The sequence below is a fragment of the Petaurus breviceps genome, unplaced genomic scaffold (assembly GCF_028583685.1).
Source record: "Petaurus breviceps papuanus isolate PSGF00001 unplaced genomic scaffold, PetGlider_PUasm1.0 90804, whole genome shotgun sequence".
NCBI classification, from domain to species: Eukaryota; Metazoa; Chordata; class Mammalia; order Diprotodontia; family Petauridae; genus Petaurus; species Petaurus breviceps.
The window spans coordinates 19430799-19450078 of NW_027187348.1; the positions used below are offsets into that span (position 1 = coordinate 19430799).

The 19280-nt window shown below is 38.5% G+C and overlaps 1 protein-coding gene across 1 annotated transcript; it reads left to right on the forward strand.

Moving 5' to 3' along the window:
* Positions 1-1060: 1060 nt before the first annotated feature.
* CAVIN2 (caveolae associated protein 2) lies at positions 1061-18657 on the forward strand. The gene is made up of 2 exons (XM_069070176.1): positions 1061-1921; positions 15014-18657. Exons 1-2 carry the CDS (start codon positions 1424-1426, stop codon positions 15797-15799), a joined length of 1284 nt encoding a protein of 427 aa, XP_068926277.1. The 5' UTR covers positions 1061-1423; the 3' UTR covers positions 15800-18657.
* The last annotated feature ends 623 nt before the right edge of the window (positions 18658-19280 follow it).

The following is a 19280-nucleotide window of genomic DNA, read 5'->3' on the forward strand; positions in this document are numbered from 1 at the left end:
TGGCAAATTTCTGCTGGAAGTAAGGAAAAATTTCCAATTACAGCCTTCAATCAGTGCAACAGAATGTCTTGAAAGGTAGTACCCCCCCCCCCCCCCCCCCCCCACACACACACTGCAAATTTACAAGAAAAGATTGGATGCATATATGTTGTGAGATTTTGTAGTGAGAGGAAATTTTAGTTCAGGTATGGGTCAGACTACATGGGCTATGACATCCCTTCCCACTCTGGAATTCTGTGATTCTCTGAATGGAAAACATCAGTTAACATTTACACAAAGTTTTAAGATGTGCAAAAATGCCTTACATACTAGTATAATAATCCCTCACACAACTCTGTGAGTTTAATACAATAAGTATTGTTAACCCATTGTGCAGATGAGCAAACTCAGGCAGAGAGAAGGTAAGTGATTTGTGACTGGCCTAGAGTAAAGTCACTAGTAAGTTCCAAAAGCAAGATTCAAATCCCTCTTCCTGACTCTTCCTATGCCTTATTCTCTACTCCTTTTTCAAATATGCCTTTCTTTTTCCCGAATAAATCTATACAAACGAACAATGATCCAAGAGTCTACTGCAATTCTTCACAAAATAATAACTGACAAATTTCCACAACAGCAGCCTTATTGATTTTAAGATCACTGAAGTCTGATCTCTCCCCAACTCGGCCTGCCTTCACAGCTGTAAGAAGAAGAATGGGACTGTTTGTCTTCTCAATCACAGGGTTATCTCTGTCACTTTGTAGAGACGGGGAGCTCCCAAAGAAAACATTCCTGAATCAAATGAACTTCAAGGTAGCCTGACATTCTTCCCCACCTCAGTAGGAAACATCCCTCCAAAAGCTCATTAGTCCATTCTAGGGCTAATGCAAACAATACTTTCCGTTACAATAATTTGTATCCAGGAAAAAAACACCGGCTCTGTGTTGCATCCGTAGCATAGCAGCCAGTGAAAAGTTTACTGGTTTCAGCCAATTGCAGCCCATGGAACTGGGCCAAGTTAAAATGTTTTTCTCCGCCTTTAGATGAAGTCACGATTGAAATATGGCATTCTGCTTATTAAAGGGGGGCTGGGGGGAGGAAATCAAAGTTAATCCTGCAGGCAAAGTCACTTGTGCAGAAGAGGAAGGGGATGGGAAGTGTGTGTGTATCTAAAAAGCTGAGTAGATTTTGGAGTGCTCTAGCTTTCACCTCCCACTGGGTGGAGTAGGGGCTTTAAGAGCAGCTGGAATGTAGTTTCCATGATCAGAGTTGAGCCAATTGTTGGCTGCTTGTACCTCTGCCAGTCCTGAAAGGGTAGTGCTCTGAGCAGCTCCGCTCAACTCAGCTCAGCCAGCAGGCGCTTCCTTCGCACCCACCTCTCAAGGCAGTGCTGTCCAGCTGAGCAAGGAGCTCCTGTTTGCTGGGAAGACACTTCACTGTTCCCACCATGGGAGAAGATGCTGTGCAAGCTGAAAAGTTCCAGGTTAGAGACAACCCTGGCCCAGAGATGCTGCTACACCAGGAAAAGGCATCAAATGCCAGCCCGGTGCCATCCTCCACCCCGAGTCCCAGCCTGAATTGTGTGACCACCGATGAATCAATCCGGGAGAGCTCCCAGGTGAATGCTGTCACGGTGCTTACCCTCCTGGACAAGCTGGTGAATATGCTGGACACAGTGCAGGAAAACCAGCACAAAATGGAGCAGCGGCAGATCAACCTGGAGGGCTCCGTCAAGGGCATCCAGAATGACCTCACTAAGCTGTCCAAGTACCAGACCTCCACCAGCAACACAGTCAGCAAACTCTTGGAGAAATCCCGCAAAGTCAGTGCACACACCCGCGAGGTCAAGGAGCGCATGGACCGCCAGTGTGCCCAGGTGAAGAGACTGGAGAGCAATCATGCCCAGCTCCTGAAGAGAAACCACTTTAAAGTGCTCATCTTTCAGGTTAGTGCTTCCCAGGTTCATTCACACCTATGCTCAAAGGTGTGTTCACACAGCATACATACCTGCGTGCAGAAGCACTGTAGTTGGACAAACCGTTTAGAGGCCTTTCCATAGCATTACCGGGTTTTAGGTCTGGAAGTAACCTTATAACTAATTCAACCTCCTCCCACCATTTTACAGGTGGAGACTGAGGCCCAAAGAAATTAAGTGATTTACCCAAGGTCAGAGACAGAGACAGCCAGAATTTCAATCTACCTCCTCTAGCTCCAAATCTCATGTTCTTTGCACTGTGATAATCATTTCTTCTGTAATCCATTATTCTAATATACATATAGATGTAGATATTTTTTTACATCAACCCTACCTCTCTATCTCTTTCTATCTCTCATCTCACACACACACACACACACACACACACACACACACACACTCCACTGTCCTTTATTGTCCTTCAGTAGTCTAATATGCAATCTGTCCACAGGATCTTGATTTTCCCAGGTCTGTGCTTCTGCATCTTGCTGCTCAGCTCTGGGCCAATCCAGTCTGATAAATAGGGAGTTTGGGTCTGAAAGTAAAAACCTGAAAGTATCTGATACATTTTGTGACTGTACAAGTTAAAAGAAATTCAGTTATCTATTAATATTTCCTGTTGATACTATGAAAAGTGAATGAGGAGTGAGGGCCTTGACTTTTGGAGATACTCAGGGAATTTTTATCAAGGAGACAAATTCCCACAATTGTTCCAACTACTCTTTGGTAACATGATGATAGCGATTTGAGGTTTGAGGTAGGAGCCCAGACTATTAAGAACTGTGTTCCTATTAAAATACCTGCTTTCTTTAAAACAAACATGCAAACTCAGTTCCCTCCCCCATCTCCCAAACTGTTCCTTTTCCTTTGAGTTTTTTACAGCCTGGACAATTGTATTGTTTCCCTTTTTAGTAAATGACCTTTTGACAACTAATAGCATAACTCTTTGCAAACACTGGATGTCCGTTTCATTGGTCAGATTTCCCAAATAACAATTTAAAACAAAAGCCAAACATGCTCATGTAATAGTCTTTTGAAATAAAGGCCCCTTCAAAGCAATGCCTTTGAGAGAAAAGTCCACTCAGGGAAAAAAAAAATCACTACACAAAATGCAGCATCTCTATAAATGACTCAATTATCTGAGCAAGTGGTTATTTGGGGAGGGGGAGGTTGGGTGTGTGATATTATCTGGCCAGAAATGGGCACTTATAATCCAGGGGCTGCCCTGCCCAGTGCTGGAAGTTCTTCCGCCTAACTAAACACAGACATCACACAGGCAACTAGAGTCAATGCCACCCGAGCCTCGGGGCTGTCCAGTTGTGACCATGTTAATAAGGAAGGATTTCAAAACTGTCCTGGAGGGAGGCTATAACAGTTTGATTGTGAAATGCACACAGGGACAGCCTTCATCACCGGAGAGAGACATTGAAAATTGGATTTAAACCGAGGGAGCCTTCCTCGTCTAAATGAGTGAGCTCTGCCAGATAGGAACCCAATTCTTCTTCCCTCCATAAAAGGAAAGACTCCATCTCTGTGCTCATTGTCCTCCCCAAATTGCAGTTTAGGATTGTAAAGCCCTGGGCAGAAGATATCTTCCTGTGCCTTCTAGGCTTTTTTCAGTCCAGAAACTTTTCAGCTTTTAATGCAAATGAAATAACTTCATGTATCTGATGAATTGAAACAGATACAGTTAACTAGTCCTTCTTAAGCCATGTGAAATCCTTTCTTTATTACCCCCCAAAGATATTAGAAATCTCAGCTCCTGTGGCATTTCTGAAATTAAATCTCGATCTCTAAACAAAGCCAAACATGCACAGACCCATTTGAATGAGTCACCCAAGGAAATTCCCTTTCCATAGTGTGAAGCAGAGATTACTTTCCATCCCATCTCTCAATTGAGAAAACACAATGGATTTACTTAGCAGAGAAAAGTCACATTTCCCTGGACACATACACCACTGCCAGTCCAAGAAAGCTTCTGAGGAACCAGGATCAGTTAATAGCACAAGAGAATTACAAAGAGACCATGAAAGGGAAATTGCTTAGCTGCCTAAAACAGGTTTGGGGTGTTGCTCTGGCCCTGGCACAGTCTCCTGGCACTTGTGACATTAGAGTGACAGGTGTGAAATAGCAGTCTGGAGTGGTTAGAATACTTCACATTGTGAGTAGGAACCACACTAAGGCCCTCAGGCCCAAGGCTGAATTTAAAGGGACCCAGTACAGGCTGGTCATCTCAAATTCAGGTACTTGGCTACTATGGGAAGAAAGGCCTCCACTTCCCCACAGCTACCATGGCAAAGGTATTTTAAGGGTGTCAGAGTGACAGAATACAGCCCTTTTGTTCAGTCTTGACTTTTAGCTAAACAGACCACTTCAGAGTTCCCAAACAAGAAAGACTTCAATCAAACAGCTCTTTAGAGAAAAGGGACCCTTCTCTTCCAAGACTTCAGAGTTAGACATCTCCTTGAATAACATTATTATTTAATAGCTAAAGCCTAAAAGGATTAAGTGACTTGCCCAGGGTTATACCAAGTTAATTGCAGATCTGAGATGGGAACCCAGGTCCATTGACACAGGATCCCAGGCTGCCTCTCTGTGTGTTACCTCTTAAGTTTAGGAATGCTGGACCAGGAACCATGCCATGGGAGATTCAGTGGGTCTGAGCTTTTTCCACCTAGAAATCCCAGTTGCCGTTCACATTGTCAGTAGTAAGGTCCTTAAGTGAAGGGCTGAACACACCCTACCCAGGATCTCCAGATATCCATTCTTATGGGATGTTTCTTATTTGGTTTGGGCTTTTTTACCCCCCCCTTCCAAGACTATGCCATGCATTGTACTAATGTTACCTTACTGGAATTGGCATCTGTCAAGATGATGTATGTGATCCCATTTGCTGCAAAATTCTGGGGTCACTCCCTACAATGAAGTATTCCAAGCATGGTATAAGGCAGTTGCAACAGACACAACATACACACATTGATTAAGTTCTGACTACATGAAAACTCCATGCCAGGTGCTAGAAATATGTTTAAAATATAAGTTCCTGACTTTAACATGCTTACATTCTACTAAAGGGCGGTACCAAAACAGATTAATACATGATAGTTAAAGATGAGAAAGAGCACTGACTCCTGGGGAGGTACCCCCAGGAAAGGCTTCTGGTAGGAAGTGGCAGGTAAAGGAAGCCTTGAAGGAAGCATAAGATGCTCAGAGGCAGAGGTGGTGAGAATGCAATGACTGTACAAAGACAGGGTAGACAGGAGATGAAATGCTAAGTTCAGGGAATGGCAACTACGACAGGTTGGATACATGATGAAGTACATGAAGGTCAACAATGCCAAATAAATCTGGAAAGATAGATTGGAACCATGTTGGAAAGAGTTTGTGTTTTATCCTAGAGGCAATGGGGAGGAAGAAGGGGTGGGGGTGTGAGACTTGAATATTCTTGAACCAGAAAGTGATATGGTCATATCTGTGCATTTGGTACTTGTGTAGAAGTAGAGAGAAGGGACAAACTTTGAACAGGAACACTAATTAAGGAGCTCTCAACATAGTCCAGGCAATAGGTAAAGGAGTCCTAATCTAGGGGGTAGGTGATGACTGTATGAATGGAAATCACTGTTACAAACATAGAGTTATTAAGACTTGGCAACTGATTAGATATAGAGACTGAGGGAGAGAGAAGAATTAAGGATGACCCCAAAATTGCAAACCTGAAAGATTAGAATCATGGAGCACTCAGTGGAAATAAGGAAGCTTGAAATGGGGCAGGGCGAAGTGCGTGAATTAGAGAAGATAAGTTCCATGTTAAAGATGTTAAGGTTCACATGTCTACAGGATACCCAGGTGAAGATGTCTAGGAGATAATCAATGAGCAGGTAATCTGATATATAACTGAAGCTCAGGAGAGAGATTATCACTTGATTTATGCATTAGAGAGTCACTGTATAAAGAACATAGTCAAATCTGGGAGGGTTAAGGAGATCACCAAGAAGAATAGTATAGGGAGAACAGAGAAGAGGGCCCGCGACAGAGCATGGAGAAACAGGTTATTGCTACAAAAATGAAAACCCAAAATGTATTTATTTTAAAATACTTAATGCATCAAGTACAATCTTACATTTTTCACTTGGTTTGTAATTTTTGCCACTTTTAAAGCACTCAAACTTCATGCTATATTTTTCCCTGCCCCACCTTCTCCTTCCTCCATTCTAAACCCCCAATTTTCTGGTTTAAGAAAAGAACTTAATGTACAAATAAATGAAAAGAGTCAGAAAAGAAAAATCTATGGCTCTTTTGAGTGCATTCAGGATCACTAATATAGCATTAAATTTATCATTTGTGAAGTCCTACTGTGACTCCATAGACTCAGAAACTTCACTAAAAGCATACATTCCTTCTAAAATACATTTGTAAAAGGTTATTTTTTTATTCTAGGAAATCACAGCTGTGTGTTTCTTAAAAGACATATTTCACCCTTAAACTTATCGCATTTAAAAAACTAGTTAAATTTGGGGTACTGTTGCTTTTTCTTAGGAATAGCCCACAATTTTTCTGATATACATACATATATGTCTGTGTGTATACATGTATCTATATATGTATGTATAGACATACACATATATGTAAATGTATATATACCCACATACACAAACACACCATAAATAAAATACGAGTGAAGAGGCAGTGTGGTACAGTGGAAAGAACATTGGGTTTAGAATCAAAAGATCTGGGTTCAAATTCTGACTCTGCTGCTTACTGTCTACGTGACTTTGGACAAGTCACTTTACTTCTCAAATCTCCCTTTCCTCACTTGTAAAATAAAGTGATTGATCTAGATGATCATCAAAGTCATTACCATCTCTAAATCAGTGACTGAGATTGAAATAGAGACCAATACTGATTTTTTTTCTGTATAATTTGCTTACTACCAGATGGACACACAGTACATTTCTAGGCAAGTCTGTTCAAACTCTATAGGATGAAGATATTTCATTTTTAATTAGAAAGACCAAAAAGAAGTCTATAGTGAACTGAGTCACCAAAAGCTGTCATTTTAAGATTATAGAAATGTTTCATTTTTTATAAGCACATTTTAAGTGTTTTCAAATACAGGAGAGAAAACTAGATAATTAACAGATGAGTTAAACATGCATATTCATAAAATTATGGCATTGAGAAAAAGAAGAAAATAGTTTCTTTTTATTTGCAACAGGAACATTATGAAAGAATTGAGAAACCAACAAATATCCCTTCTCCTAAGTATATTTAAATATTCATTATTTCGTATCAATATATAAGACCAAAATTTGGGGAAATTACTTTGGATTGTAGGCCTTTCAAAAGTAGATTTTTTTAAAAGTATGCCCTCTACATTCTCACAGTTAGTTGAAAGAGAAAAATTTTGTCATGTAAACGCCTTTATATGCCCCGCCCCTAGATGGTTAATCTCATTGATCAGCATCTGCATAATAGGACCTTCAGCCTGGGAATGCTAGATATTCTTTTCATTTCTAAATTCAACCAAACCCTAGTTTTCCTTGTTATTATTTACATTTACAGAATGTCAACTCTGGCCTGCAGCTCTTTATGTGAATAACTGATTATGGTTGATACACCCCAGATAGTGTTTTTTACATTATCTCATATACTAGAAACTCGGATGCAACCTTTTAAAATTAATATCAATCCTTTGTTTTTGTAGGCTATATAAGTTTAAACTACACAAATGAAAAATGTTCTTCAATGTGTCTTAAAGTCTGTGTGTTGGCTATTTATTTTTCTATCGTGTCTGACTCTTCATGACCTTATTTGGGATTTTCTTGACAAAGATACTAGAGTGGTTTGCCATTTCCTTCTCCTGCTCATTTTACAGATGAGGAAACTGAGGCAAGCAGGGTCTAGTGACTTGCTTAGAGTCACACAGCTAGTAAGCATCTGAGACCAAATCTTAACTTGGGAGGATGAGTCTTCCTGACTCCAGGCCTGGCACTCTATCCACTGTGCCACCTAGCTGCCCCAGTGTAAGCTATTACATGAAACATAAGATCAATTATTAATTCACCAGAGGAGTAAATCTGTGATCTTTCCCTAGTTGTTTCTTTTTTGTTGTTGTTGTTAAAGCAATTGGGGTTAAGTAACTTGCTCAAGTTTACACGGCCAGTTATTTCTGGGTGTGGTGCTGAGTATCTGAGCCCAGATTTGATCCAGGTCATCCCGACTCTGGAGCCGGTGGTCTTACTCACTGAGCCACCTGGCCGCCCCCCTAGTTGTTTCTTAGGGGTGGGTAATGTTATGTGTAGATCACAGAATCAAAGGATGTTGACGTTGGAAGTGACCCCAGAAATCATCTAGGCCCACTCTCTTATTCCTCCAGGTTCTGGATGGATATCATTATGTAGATGAGGAAACCAGGAGCCAGCAAAAATGCTGAGACTTGAAGGAAGTAAATTTATCAGTAATAAAAAGCATACTTGAATTGTCAAATAAAGACAAAATAGAGTCTAATGTTTCATTGTGGTGGACTGAGGCAGTTGGGTAGTGGGCCTATAGACAGGAAGATCTTAGTTCAAATCTGGTCTCAGATAATATCTGTGTGACCCTGGACAAGTCCCTTAACCTGTTTGCTTCAGTTTGCTCAAATTCTAGTTATTATTATTATTTTACTCTTCTACTTGGAGTAGGTGACATAATGCAAAGGTTGAGTACCCTATTTAGTGTCAGAAAGATTTCTTAAGTTCAAGTACAGCCCCAGACAGTCACTAGCTGGGTGACCTTGAGCAAGTCACTTAACCACTCTTGCCTAAGTTTCTTTATCTATAAAATGGAGATGATAATAATAGTATCTTTCTCCTAAGATTGTTTCAAGGATTAAATAAGATTATATATGTGTATATGTATATATATATATGATTTTGTTAGTCTTATGGATCTATCATTAGCTAGTATTACTGTTATTATTAAAACGATTCAATATCGTTTAGATTTTATATAATTAACATAATTTTTTAAAGCAATTGGGGTTAAGTAACTTGCTCAAGGTTACTTAGCCAGGTGTTTCTAGGTGGGTGCTAAGTGTTTGATCCCAGAACATCCTGACTCTGGGGCCAGTGCTCTTACTTGCTGTGCTACCTGGCCACCCCAACACACTTATTTTTAATGAAACAAAATATTTAACAAAGGACTTTAAAAATATTGAATGGCAACAACAAAATGAAATGAAATTTCAATTCTCTAAAAGATGGAAGACTGCTTAATAATGATGAGTGCGTGTTGTACACATGCCTTATTAATATTACAGTTAGCTCTCTAAGGGATGAGGATGATTTTAGCCAATGATTTTATCCTCTTTACAATCTATACCTTGACTCAATTTAATTTAACAGACATTTATTAAGTACCTGCTTTATGTAAGGCACTGTACCAGCTGCTGTTCATATGAAGAAAAAAATAAAAACAAGCTAGAAAAAGGTACAAATATTTTAAAAGAAACCAGACAGTTAGCATATAATAGATTTCTTAAGGACAAACATTCTGGATTTTATAAATATTTGTATGTTTGATATTTTGTCCATTTTGCAACTTATACATAACAAAGACTTATAACTTCTTTATTAGAGAATTCTAAATGTGGAAAGTCCTTCTACCAAAACAGATCACCAACTTCTCAGCAACTTATATTAGTCTTAGAAAGCTGATTGTGATATTGAGATATAAAGTGACTTGCTTATAGTCATTCAGCTTAAATATATGATAGGCAGGACTAGAATGCAGATCTAAATTTCTTACTCGAAGGCCAGGTTTCTCTCCTCTACAATCTGCTTTAAAAAAAAAAAAACCAGGGTCTAAATAACACAAGTTCACTGAACTGAATTTCATATAACAAATGAGCATTTTTTTTTTTACCATTTTTTGGAATAGTACTTGCAGATCATTAAATACCAATAACATTCCAAGCATAAAACTATGGCTCTCAAATCCCCTGTGAGTAATATAACATCCCTAGAATAAGTATAGCAAATGGGAGAAAGAGATCTTAAGTCATTCACCAGGCACCATGACATGGTCCATTGCAGAAAGCAGGGTTTCTGGCTCCCATCAAAACATCTACATTTTTAGAATACCAAACTATTCAGTTTTCCAGTGTTAGACACAGAATGACTGTGATCATATAGGTGTGCCCATGTGTCATCACAGTTTGCCCGCAATGGAATTCAAGCCAAGGGGAAATGCCCAGTACTTTGGCCATCTCTAGGTAGGTGAACAATCACTCACATGCACAGTTAAGGCTATTAGTTCAAGTAAATCAATGAAAGTAGCAAACAAGCTAATGTGGAGGTTAAAATGCTGCTTCTCAAGAGTACTTTCCATCCTTTCTAGTTTTCATACTTCAAGTATATCTTTCATTTATGTTTAAAAGGTAGTTTAATTCTCTCTCCATTTGAAAAAAAAAAAGAAACAAAGAACACAAGTATCCTCATGAAGGGTTGAGGCCAACAGTCACAGCGTCAGTAGCAACAATTGAAAACCCACGACCTCTTTGAAAATGAATCTAGCAGCCAATTTACTGTTTACTGCATGTGCTTCTGAGACCCCCCCCCAAGCTGCTGCCCAGTGATCTCCTGAAACAGTCACATACTCTGCCTATATTTGAGGCAATTTCAAAGGCATAACAATTCTAGTGAGAGTTGATGAAGCAGGGCAGTGTAATTGATGGAGTGTTAAAGCCCTGGGTTCAAATTCCTCCTACTAGCAGTGGCAGTGGCAAGTCACTTAAACGTGCTGAGCCTCGCTTTCATCATCTGTAAAATGAGGCTATGGATACCTTTAGTACCCATCTCACAGAGGTGTTGCAGGGCTCAAATGCAAAAGCGTAAAATCCTTGGCAAGATTGAAAGCACCGTTGAAATACCATTCAGAGCTTAATGATAATAGCTGAACTTGTGTAGACATTTAAGATTTACAAAGCAGAATACATATATTATCTTATTATATCTTTATAACTACCCTGTAAGATGGGTTATACAAGTATTATATCATCATTTCACAGGCTAGGTGACTTATTCATAGTCGCACTTCTAGGAAGCATCAGTTATTTCCTGAATGAATCTGATTTTTGTCTAAAATAAGGTATATAATACACACACACACACACACACACACACACACACACACACATATATATATATATATATATATATATTATATATATATATATATATATATATATATATATATATAGAGAGAGAGAGAGAGAGAGAGAGAGAGACTGAGACACACAGAGTGGGGGAGGGGAGGGAGGGAGGGAGGGAGAGAGATTTTATTTACTGAAACCTGGGCAAATTGTGAAGCTGCACAGAGAAGACATTGCCCTGGCATTCCAGCACCAATAGGTGATTAAGGATAGAAAACTCCAAGGAAGGGGAAATCTTGTGACAATGCTCTCAAGACTGATATCTTGGAGTGAGTTGATTTCCTAAGTAGTAGTTGAACAGGAATTCCCTTATCCATTAGGCAGAATGAAAAACCAAAATAGACCAATCTAGAAGCATCTAGGTAGTGAAGTAGATAAGAGTGCTGGACATAGAGTCAGAAAGACCTAAACTTCAGACCTTTACTAGATGTGTGACCCTGGGCAATTCACTTAACTTCTATTTGCCTCAGTTTCCTCAACTGTAAGATGAGAATGATAATAGCACTTACCTCCCAGGATTGTTAGAGGATCGAGTGAAGTATTTATAAAGCTCTTAGAGTCCAATGGCAGGTACACAGTAGGAACTTAATAAATGCTTATTTCTTTCCATTCTACCTGCTATTTGAAGCACAAAATATTATCTCCCACCCACCTTAGCAAAAATTTTCAATGTAAAAACTATGCCTATTGCTTATTAAAAATCTTCAGGAGGGCAAGAGTGGAGAGTGGAGGAAAGAAGACAGAAAGGCTGTCCAAGACCATGCATATCACTTGAACAAGATATCAGTGTTTTCTCTGTTTTGAAATGAAATATTCTGAAGTCTTCCCTCCCCCCAACACACACACAAATTCTCATAATAAAACAAATTTATCTTCACAATCATCACAAAAAGTGACCAAGTTAACAATGATCAATATGAGCAGAACACACAGAGACCACAGTCATAACAAAATACTTGCACTGGCCAAGGTTTGCCAAGTATACATATCTCCCTTTCAGTTGCTCAGAAACACATCCAATTCTTTCTGGATTATCTCTGTTCTCCCTCAATTTATTTTTATAGTTAGCATCAAAGAACTGTGGCATAACATGCCCTTTCTCCTTACAGAAGAGTGGAATTATTTTTCTTCCTGCCTCTATCCTACAGTTAGTTGGTGTTACGTGAATAATTCCAAAAGTGCCAAGCCAATCAGTTTTCTTAAAGCTGAAGAAAGACAATGAAAAGGACAGAAAAGTTGAAAGTTGAAAAATCAACTATAAAATCATCTTGCATTTTATAACTAGTCTTGTAAAATGTACATTAAGGAGAAAAGCAGAAAGATCAAGTGTTTTGATTCTTTATAAAGTACCTTCTTTTTAATAGCAATCATTTTGTTAGAAGTGAAAGCAGGGAACATATTGAATTAATATACTTAAGGATGCAGATACAGCTAAACTAGTTAGGGGAGATATTTATAGTCCACTTCTTAGATTTCTGCTTATACCATGGACAAATACTTACCTACAGCATCTTCCTTTATTGGCACCCAGCCCCCTGACTACCGTTAGCTGTCTTGCTAATTTATTCTTAGCTCTAAGACCCCCTGATTATTCACATTAGTATCCTTACAATGGGTTCTCCAGTTGCTCTGCCTTTCCTAGGTCCCCTCCACAGGTCCCCAAGACTTCCAGGTCGTCAAACCAGTTAGTCAAATTAGCAAAGTAGCTTTTTTCTTCTGACCTCTGTACCAGGCATTTCAGAATTCCACTCTCCATTCCAAATAGCTAGCATTTTATATAGTGCTTTAAAGTTTAGAAAGCTTTTTACATATGCTCTCTCACTTGACCCAACAATCTTGTGATGTAGTTGCTATTCTTATAGCCATTTTACAAATGAGGAAACTAAGGCCAAGAGATGTTGCCCAAGATCATGTAGCTAGTAAATTATTTGAGGCAGGATTTGAACTCAGATTTCCTGACTTAGGTCCAATGAGCTATCCACTGTACCAACTAACTGCTTCACATAAATGATTTGTGTGCAATCCCATTCACCTAACATGGTCTATCAGAACCATAGATCTGATATTCAAAGGTGAAATGTAATGGAAAAATCATAGGAGAATTTTCCTATATCTGCCTAAGCACTAAAAAAGGTATACTGTGCAATTTAAAAAATAATAATAATAATTAAAGTTATTTTAAAAGAGTCACTATAAATGCCATATTTTATTTATGGTCCTAATCTGTTGCAAAAGGCTAAGCATAATCATCAGTGAACCAACCACCTTGTTAACTAAACATATTTTAAATCACAATAAAGTCAATTGACCTATTTTGTTAGGTTCCTCTGAAGATATAAATTAAAATAAGTTAAAGTAAGTTCTTTCCAGATTTATTAATAGAATATTGAAAGGGAAAGTAATTTTTGCAGTTTTACAATTGAAAAAAATGTGTGATTATTCCTAGTCACATATCAACTAGTCAGTCGATACATACTTATCAAGTGCCTACTGTGTGCCAGGCACTGTGCCAAGTACCAAATTATATCTAACTAATGACACTAAATAACTAGCATATACAATTGATTACTAATCTAATTAACATATCTAATAGCAGAACCAGGCTAGAACTTCTAGAACTCAGTCTAGGACTCCTTCTGACAGTACTATTTCTCACATAGTAAACATAATACCTTCTCTACTTAAATATAAATGCTGAAGTTATCCCACTGCTCAGATCTTATTTCCAAATATTCTAAGAATAATATTGGAGTCAACTGAGTTGGGTTCAAATCCATTATGCAATAGTGTCCTACAGTGAAAATAGTGCTGGTTTGGAAGCTGGGTTCAAATCTTAGGTGTTCTCATTGTGACATAAAATATGAGATGACTGGGGAAACAAAGGTTTGATTTTCTGAGCATATCGATTTATTAATCAATGTATGCCAATTGCCCAACAAAGTGGCACCAGGCCCCTTCCTCAGCTGAGGCCTGGACCTCTAAGAAAGAGATAGATGGACTTTTATATATTAAAAACAATCAAATAAGGCCAATTAATTAAAAGGAAACAATGCAACATTACATAATTAATAATCTGATTTCAAATTGGATAAAAGATTAGGGACTTTCCAAATTGGGAGGGGAGATTGATCAATATGGGGCCAAGTTTCAGATAAGACATATTAGTTGTTTGAGATCTGCAATTGTGAGAAACCTCCTTTCATCCATCTTTGGATCTGACCAGGCTTCTGATCAGCATAATCTAGGTTCTTGGTTAAGGGTCTCTTAACTTAAGCAGTAGGGAGAGGTGATCCAGTTTCCCAGCCACACAGGGCTAGTTTCAAACAGTGCAATAAGGTTTTCTTTTGGTTCTCAAATTTGAATAAAGTTTTCTCACAGGACGAAATTTGGACTAGACTCATAATTGAATAGAAAGGGAACTAAGCTGGCTCTAGAATTGAGTCACAAGATGAAGTCAGTGTGGTTCACGCAATTCCCACAATTAACCATTTGCTAATTGTCCTAATCCCCTCAGTTCCCTCACACTTACTGCCTGTGTGGTGATAGGCGACTCACCTAACCTCTCTGGGCCTCAGTTTTCTCATCTATAAAATGGGGGTGATAGTTAAGATAATTGGTCCCTTCTAGCTCTGAATCCATCATCTCATCCTATGAATATAGAAGTATTTCCACTCAACAGGCAGAGGAGAATGGGTCAGTGAGTTTAGAATGACCTTTTGCTGTCTACATGCATTGATGCAACAGAAAAAAAGGCATGGTTTTCATCAGTTGTCAAAAGATAGTAACATGGTTCAGAAGTGAACACTGGTTGCAAAGTGTGTATGGTGCTGACTATGAAATGTTTATTAACATCTTTTTCTTTTTTTCAGGAAGAAAATGAGATCCCCACCAGTGTGTTTGCAAAAGAGCCCGTTCCCAGCATAACAGAAGGAAAGGAAGAATCCGTGGATGAGAACAAGTCCCTGGAAGAGACCTTGCATACTGTGAACCTGTCATCAGATGATGAAATACCTAATGAAGAGGATGCCCTGGAAGACAGTACTGAGGAAAAGGTGGAAGAAAGCAGGGCCGAGAAAATAAAAAGATCAAGCCTCAAGAAAGTGGATAGCCTCAAGAAAGCTTTTTCTCGCCAAAATATTGAGAAAAAGATGAACAAGTTGGGTACAAAGATTGTATCCGTGGAGAGAAGGGAGAAGATTAAGAAATCTTTCACCACCAACCACCAGAAAACATCATCAGGGAAAAGCTCCCCTTTCAAAATATCTCCCCTTACTTTTGGTCGGAAGAAAGATCATGAAGGAGAGGATCCTGCTGAAGAAGAGACCAAGCGCGGGGAGACACCAGCCAGTGATCAGGCCCTGACTGAGAATGAAGAGGGTTCTTTCACTGAGGTCCCATCAGACACGTCTTTCCCTACAGCTCAGGTGGAAGAGAATACAGCCAGTGATGTTCAGGAGAAGCCTGCCACAAGACAGAGCAACCCAGCAACAAAGAACATTGAGCTGTCAATTGTTGAAGACGAAGAGTTTGAAATGGCCCAGGAATACTCTCAAAAGAGCCATGATGACCACTACAGACTCACCATTGGAGAGACAGAACAGTCTGATGAAGAACAAACCCAACCCGCTGTTCTCCAGATAGACCAAACAGCGTAACTTCTGAGCTTTCTTTCGTGCCTCCACCTCCCATAAGGTTCAATTAAGTGAATAACCAAAGTCTATGAATAAGCTGCTGCCGATCTCCAGTGTTTTTGATTCACTTTGTTACCTATTATTTCCTTTGCAGTAATAATTTATTTCATAGTAGCATCATCCAGAATGACCAAGACTTACTACTACGTAGGCAGCCTATCTGGTGCTCTATGTCTCTTTATCTCTCTTATTAGTTGGCTCCATTCATATAGAAATTCTCTGAGCATTAATTAAAAAAAAATTAAGCAATTGGGGAAAAAAGCTAATCATTTTTGCTTAGAGCAACCACCAGATGACTGGGATACTAGTCATGAAGCCTATGATTCAATACTTCCTCTCTTACAATGATTTCATACTTTAGTAAATAATGTAGCATGCAGCTAGTGTTAACAGAATCTGATTTCCCATACTTATGCTAACTGTGAATTATGGATTGTTTTGGTGGGTATATGTGTAGGTATATGTGTATTTCATTTAGGTTCCATTGTACTTGAAGCCTAAAGCATTTGCAGAGGATAGAGGTTAGAATATGACATTCACTTAAAAGAAACCACTGTATTATATTAGAAATGGAGAAGTCATCAAAAAGAAAGAGAAAAAGAAAAAAAAAGCATAGACAGGTCTAATGAGCCAAGCCAAAAGAAGAAAAAAGAGAGACAGAAGGAAAATGGCAGAGAGAGTGAGAAGTCAAAGTAGGAAAGGGAATAGGGAATGAGAGGAGGAGGAAGAAATGAAAAATATAAAGAGATGGGAAAAATGCTTCTAGTATTAACCTAACTAATTCATTCCTTAAATAAAACCATTTAATGTTTTCTTATACCCTGGAATAGTATTTTAGTAAATAGAATCTTTGAAATATTATGTCAGCAACTATTTTGAAAATAATATAATAGATGCATAATTTGTACAGTATTAAAGCAGAAAAAGTAACAAGAATGTAATGTTTTCTTAATGAATATAATAAGCTTTAAATGTTTCTCTGAGGAAACTCAAGAGGATATGCTCCAGTTAAAGATGAAATGACTTAGGGAACAGCAAATATCAATCAATAGATGTAGGTTTCACCAAGAGTTACATCTTCCTCTGCCTTCATTTTATAATTTCCAAGTTGAAGACACCTACGTCCTCCTGTTAGAGAGTTTGGGTTTCCAAATGGTTCACGATCAGGCTTTGGAAGTTTGTGGGAATGAGGAGATTGGGTAAAATGAACTATCTCCATTCTATTCAGAATATACATTGCATTCCAGAACATATTTCACTTACTTAAAGATTAATTCACAAAAAGTATAACCAATTTTTTGTATTCTTGAAGCACAGTGATGTTTATATACTTTTTGTTTAAATGCAAACATATTATAGACTTCAGTCCTGGCTTATACTGTGCCAAAGGGTTGCTTTCTCTAAAAGTGTTTTGCAGTGAGAAATGCTGATGTGATGAGGAAAATATTACATCTTAAATACCTTAATGACAACAATATTTAAGGAAAGAAAATTCCATGCCACCATTAAGTCGTATGAGGAATTGCCTTCCTCCTTTCTATCCCCCAAATAGAAGTTCCTAGACTACATACTTCAATGTTTCAACACTTTGAGAATGTATGACTCAGCCAGCAGGGGAACTCTGCCCATGGATGCAATTCTTAACCCTCTCCCAACTTGGTAAAAAGCCCTCCAGGAACTGTTGTGGATGAAAATCAAAACAGCTGGTAGCCAGCCATCTGCTGAAGGACCTCTTCATCTAAGCTGGTCTGGCTCTCAGACTTTAGGCATACCATCTATTGACAGGCCTACTGACATGCACTGGAAGTTCCATCATCGTGGTGGAACCTGTCAGAACTTCCACTCTACTGACATTACCTTCAAGAACCCAGTCATCCCCATGCCTTGATGACAAATCACAGTAAGGCTTCTGTGGCAGAGAACGATAGTAATATTAATATACAATACCCAGATATGTACTAGTACAGGTAAATCTGAACAGACATATCTTGCTATCTGTAAAGATCAATCTGAAAAATAACTGACTCCCATTACTCCAAATGTACAAATATTAGCTGCTTTATGGGACATGGTATAGTGGAAGGAAAATTGGATTCAGAGACAAAAGACTCTGATTCAAATCCCAGCTCTCCCACTTATTACATGTGTAACTCTGGGCAAGTCACTTCCACCTCACTGGGCCTCAGTTTCCTCATATGTAAGATGGAGTTGGACTCTGACATCCCTTCTAGCTCTGCAACTTTGACTCTATGATGTGGTTTTGAGTATCTCATGTGCACAATCACTACAAAAAAGAAAAGCCAATTCTAGGAAGACAATGAAGGTGAAAGTCAGAAAATGTGAAAAGAATGGGTAAAAAGAATCATCAGTTTCCATGAAAAATGCCAATAATATCTGTAAACAACTTTCATTATGGAGGGGGTAAAGATGTTCTTTTATATATATCCATCCATACAGGCACACTTATGCCTGGCACTTACAGGCTCTTACAAAGGGGATTGGATGAAAAATTATCCACCAGAGGCTAGCTGTGAATTTTTAAACCTATTTTTCATTTTTCCCCTAATTAATTCCTCAAACAGAGGTGGCATCCGGGATTCTCAGAAGTCATTATATCCATGTAACAAGACAACAAGAAGGATTTGGGCTCTTTTTCCAAAAGCATCTTAGAAAGGCAATCTTTAATGGACATTTTGCTAGCAAGAAGCATAGAGGTAGATTCCTATTTTGTATTAACAACAATATAATTTCAAAATACTGAAAAGTTGTACTAACAGCAGATGTATTAAAGGGTAAATAAAATTTTTTAAAGTGTCCAACAATGTGAATTTCTTGACAGAGCAATTTTAGAATATGGCAGAAAGTTATGATTTTCAGTCTCCATGGTAAACAGACCAGTAATGTTGATTGTTTCAGTCTTGATTTCTCCTATTAACTTTCCTTCCTTTTTCCCTGATCTCATTTAGAAAACCAAGCCTCATTCTTCAAGTTTAACTTTCCTGACATCACCTTGCCAGCTCTGGAGAGCCTCTGAATACAAGCAGGCAGCTTGATGATTCTGATAGCTCCATCTGCATTTTTATTGTAATTCGCCAGACTTTATAATGCTTTAAAGAGTTCTACAAACATAAATGTATTGAGCTGTACATTCAGTTTATTCACATAGATAAACCTTTGTCTTCTGTAGTGCCACGCACTTGGTGGAAGACTTAATTTTACTGACAGTCCAAAACACACATGTTTAACCTTTATGGAGTTGCTGTCAGCTCCCAGCAGCCATGAAATTGGGGCACCAAAATCTAATGTCATGTTTACATTTCCCTTTAAGAAATGCCTATTCCATTTGTTCCTATAAACTAGATGCCAATACGTACAATGTGGAAAATTGTGCCCTGGCATTTTTTTAGGCTTTTACAGGGACTAGACTCCATTATCTCTTCTGCCT

What these genes read in the sequence shown, in the direction of transcription:
- CAVIN2 (XM_069070176.1), top strand. Translation starts at nt 1,424, where the DNA reads ATGGGAGAAGATGCTGTGCAAGCTGAAAAGTTCCAGGTTAGAGACAAC. An exon ending in TTAAAGTGCTCATCTTTCAG is followed by an intron (nt 1,922 to 15,013) that starts GTTAGTGCTTCC and finishes TCTTTTTTTCAG; the next exon opens with GAAGAAAATGAGATCCCCAC.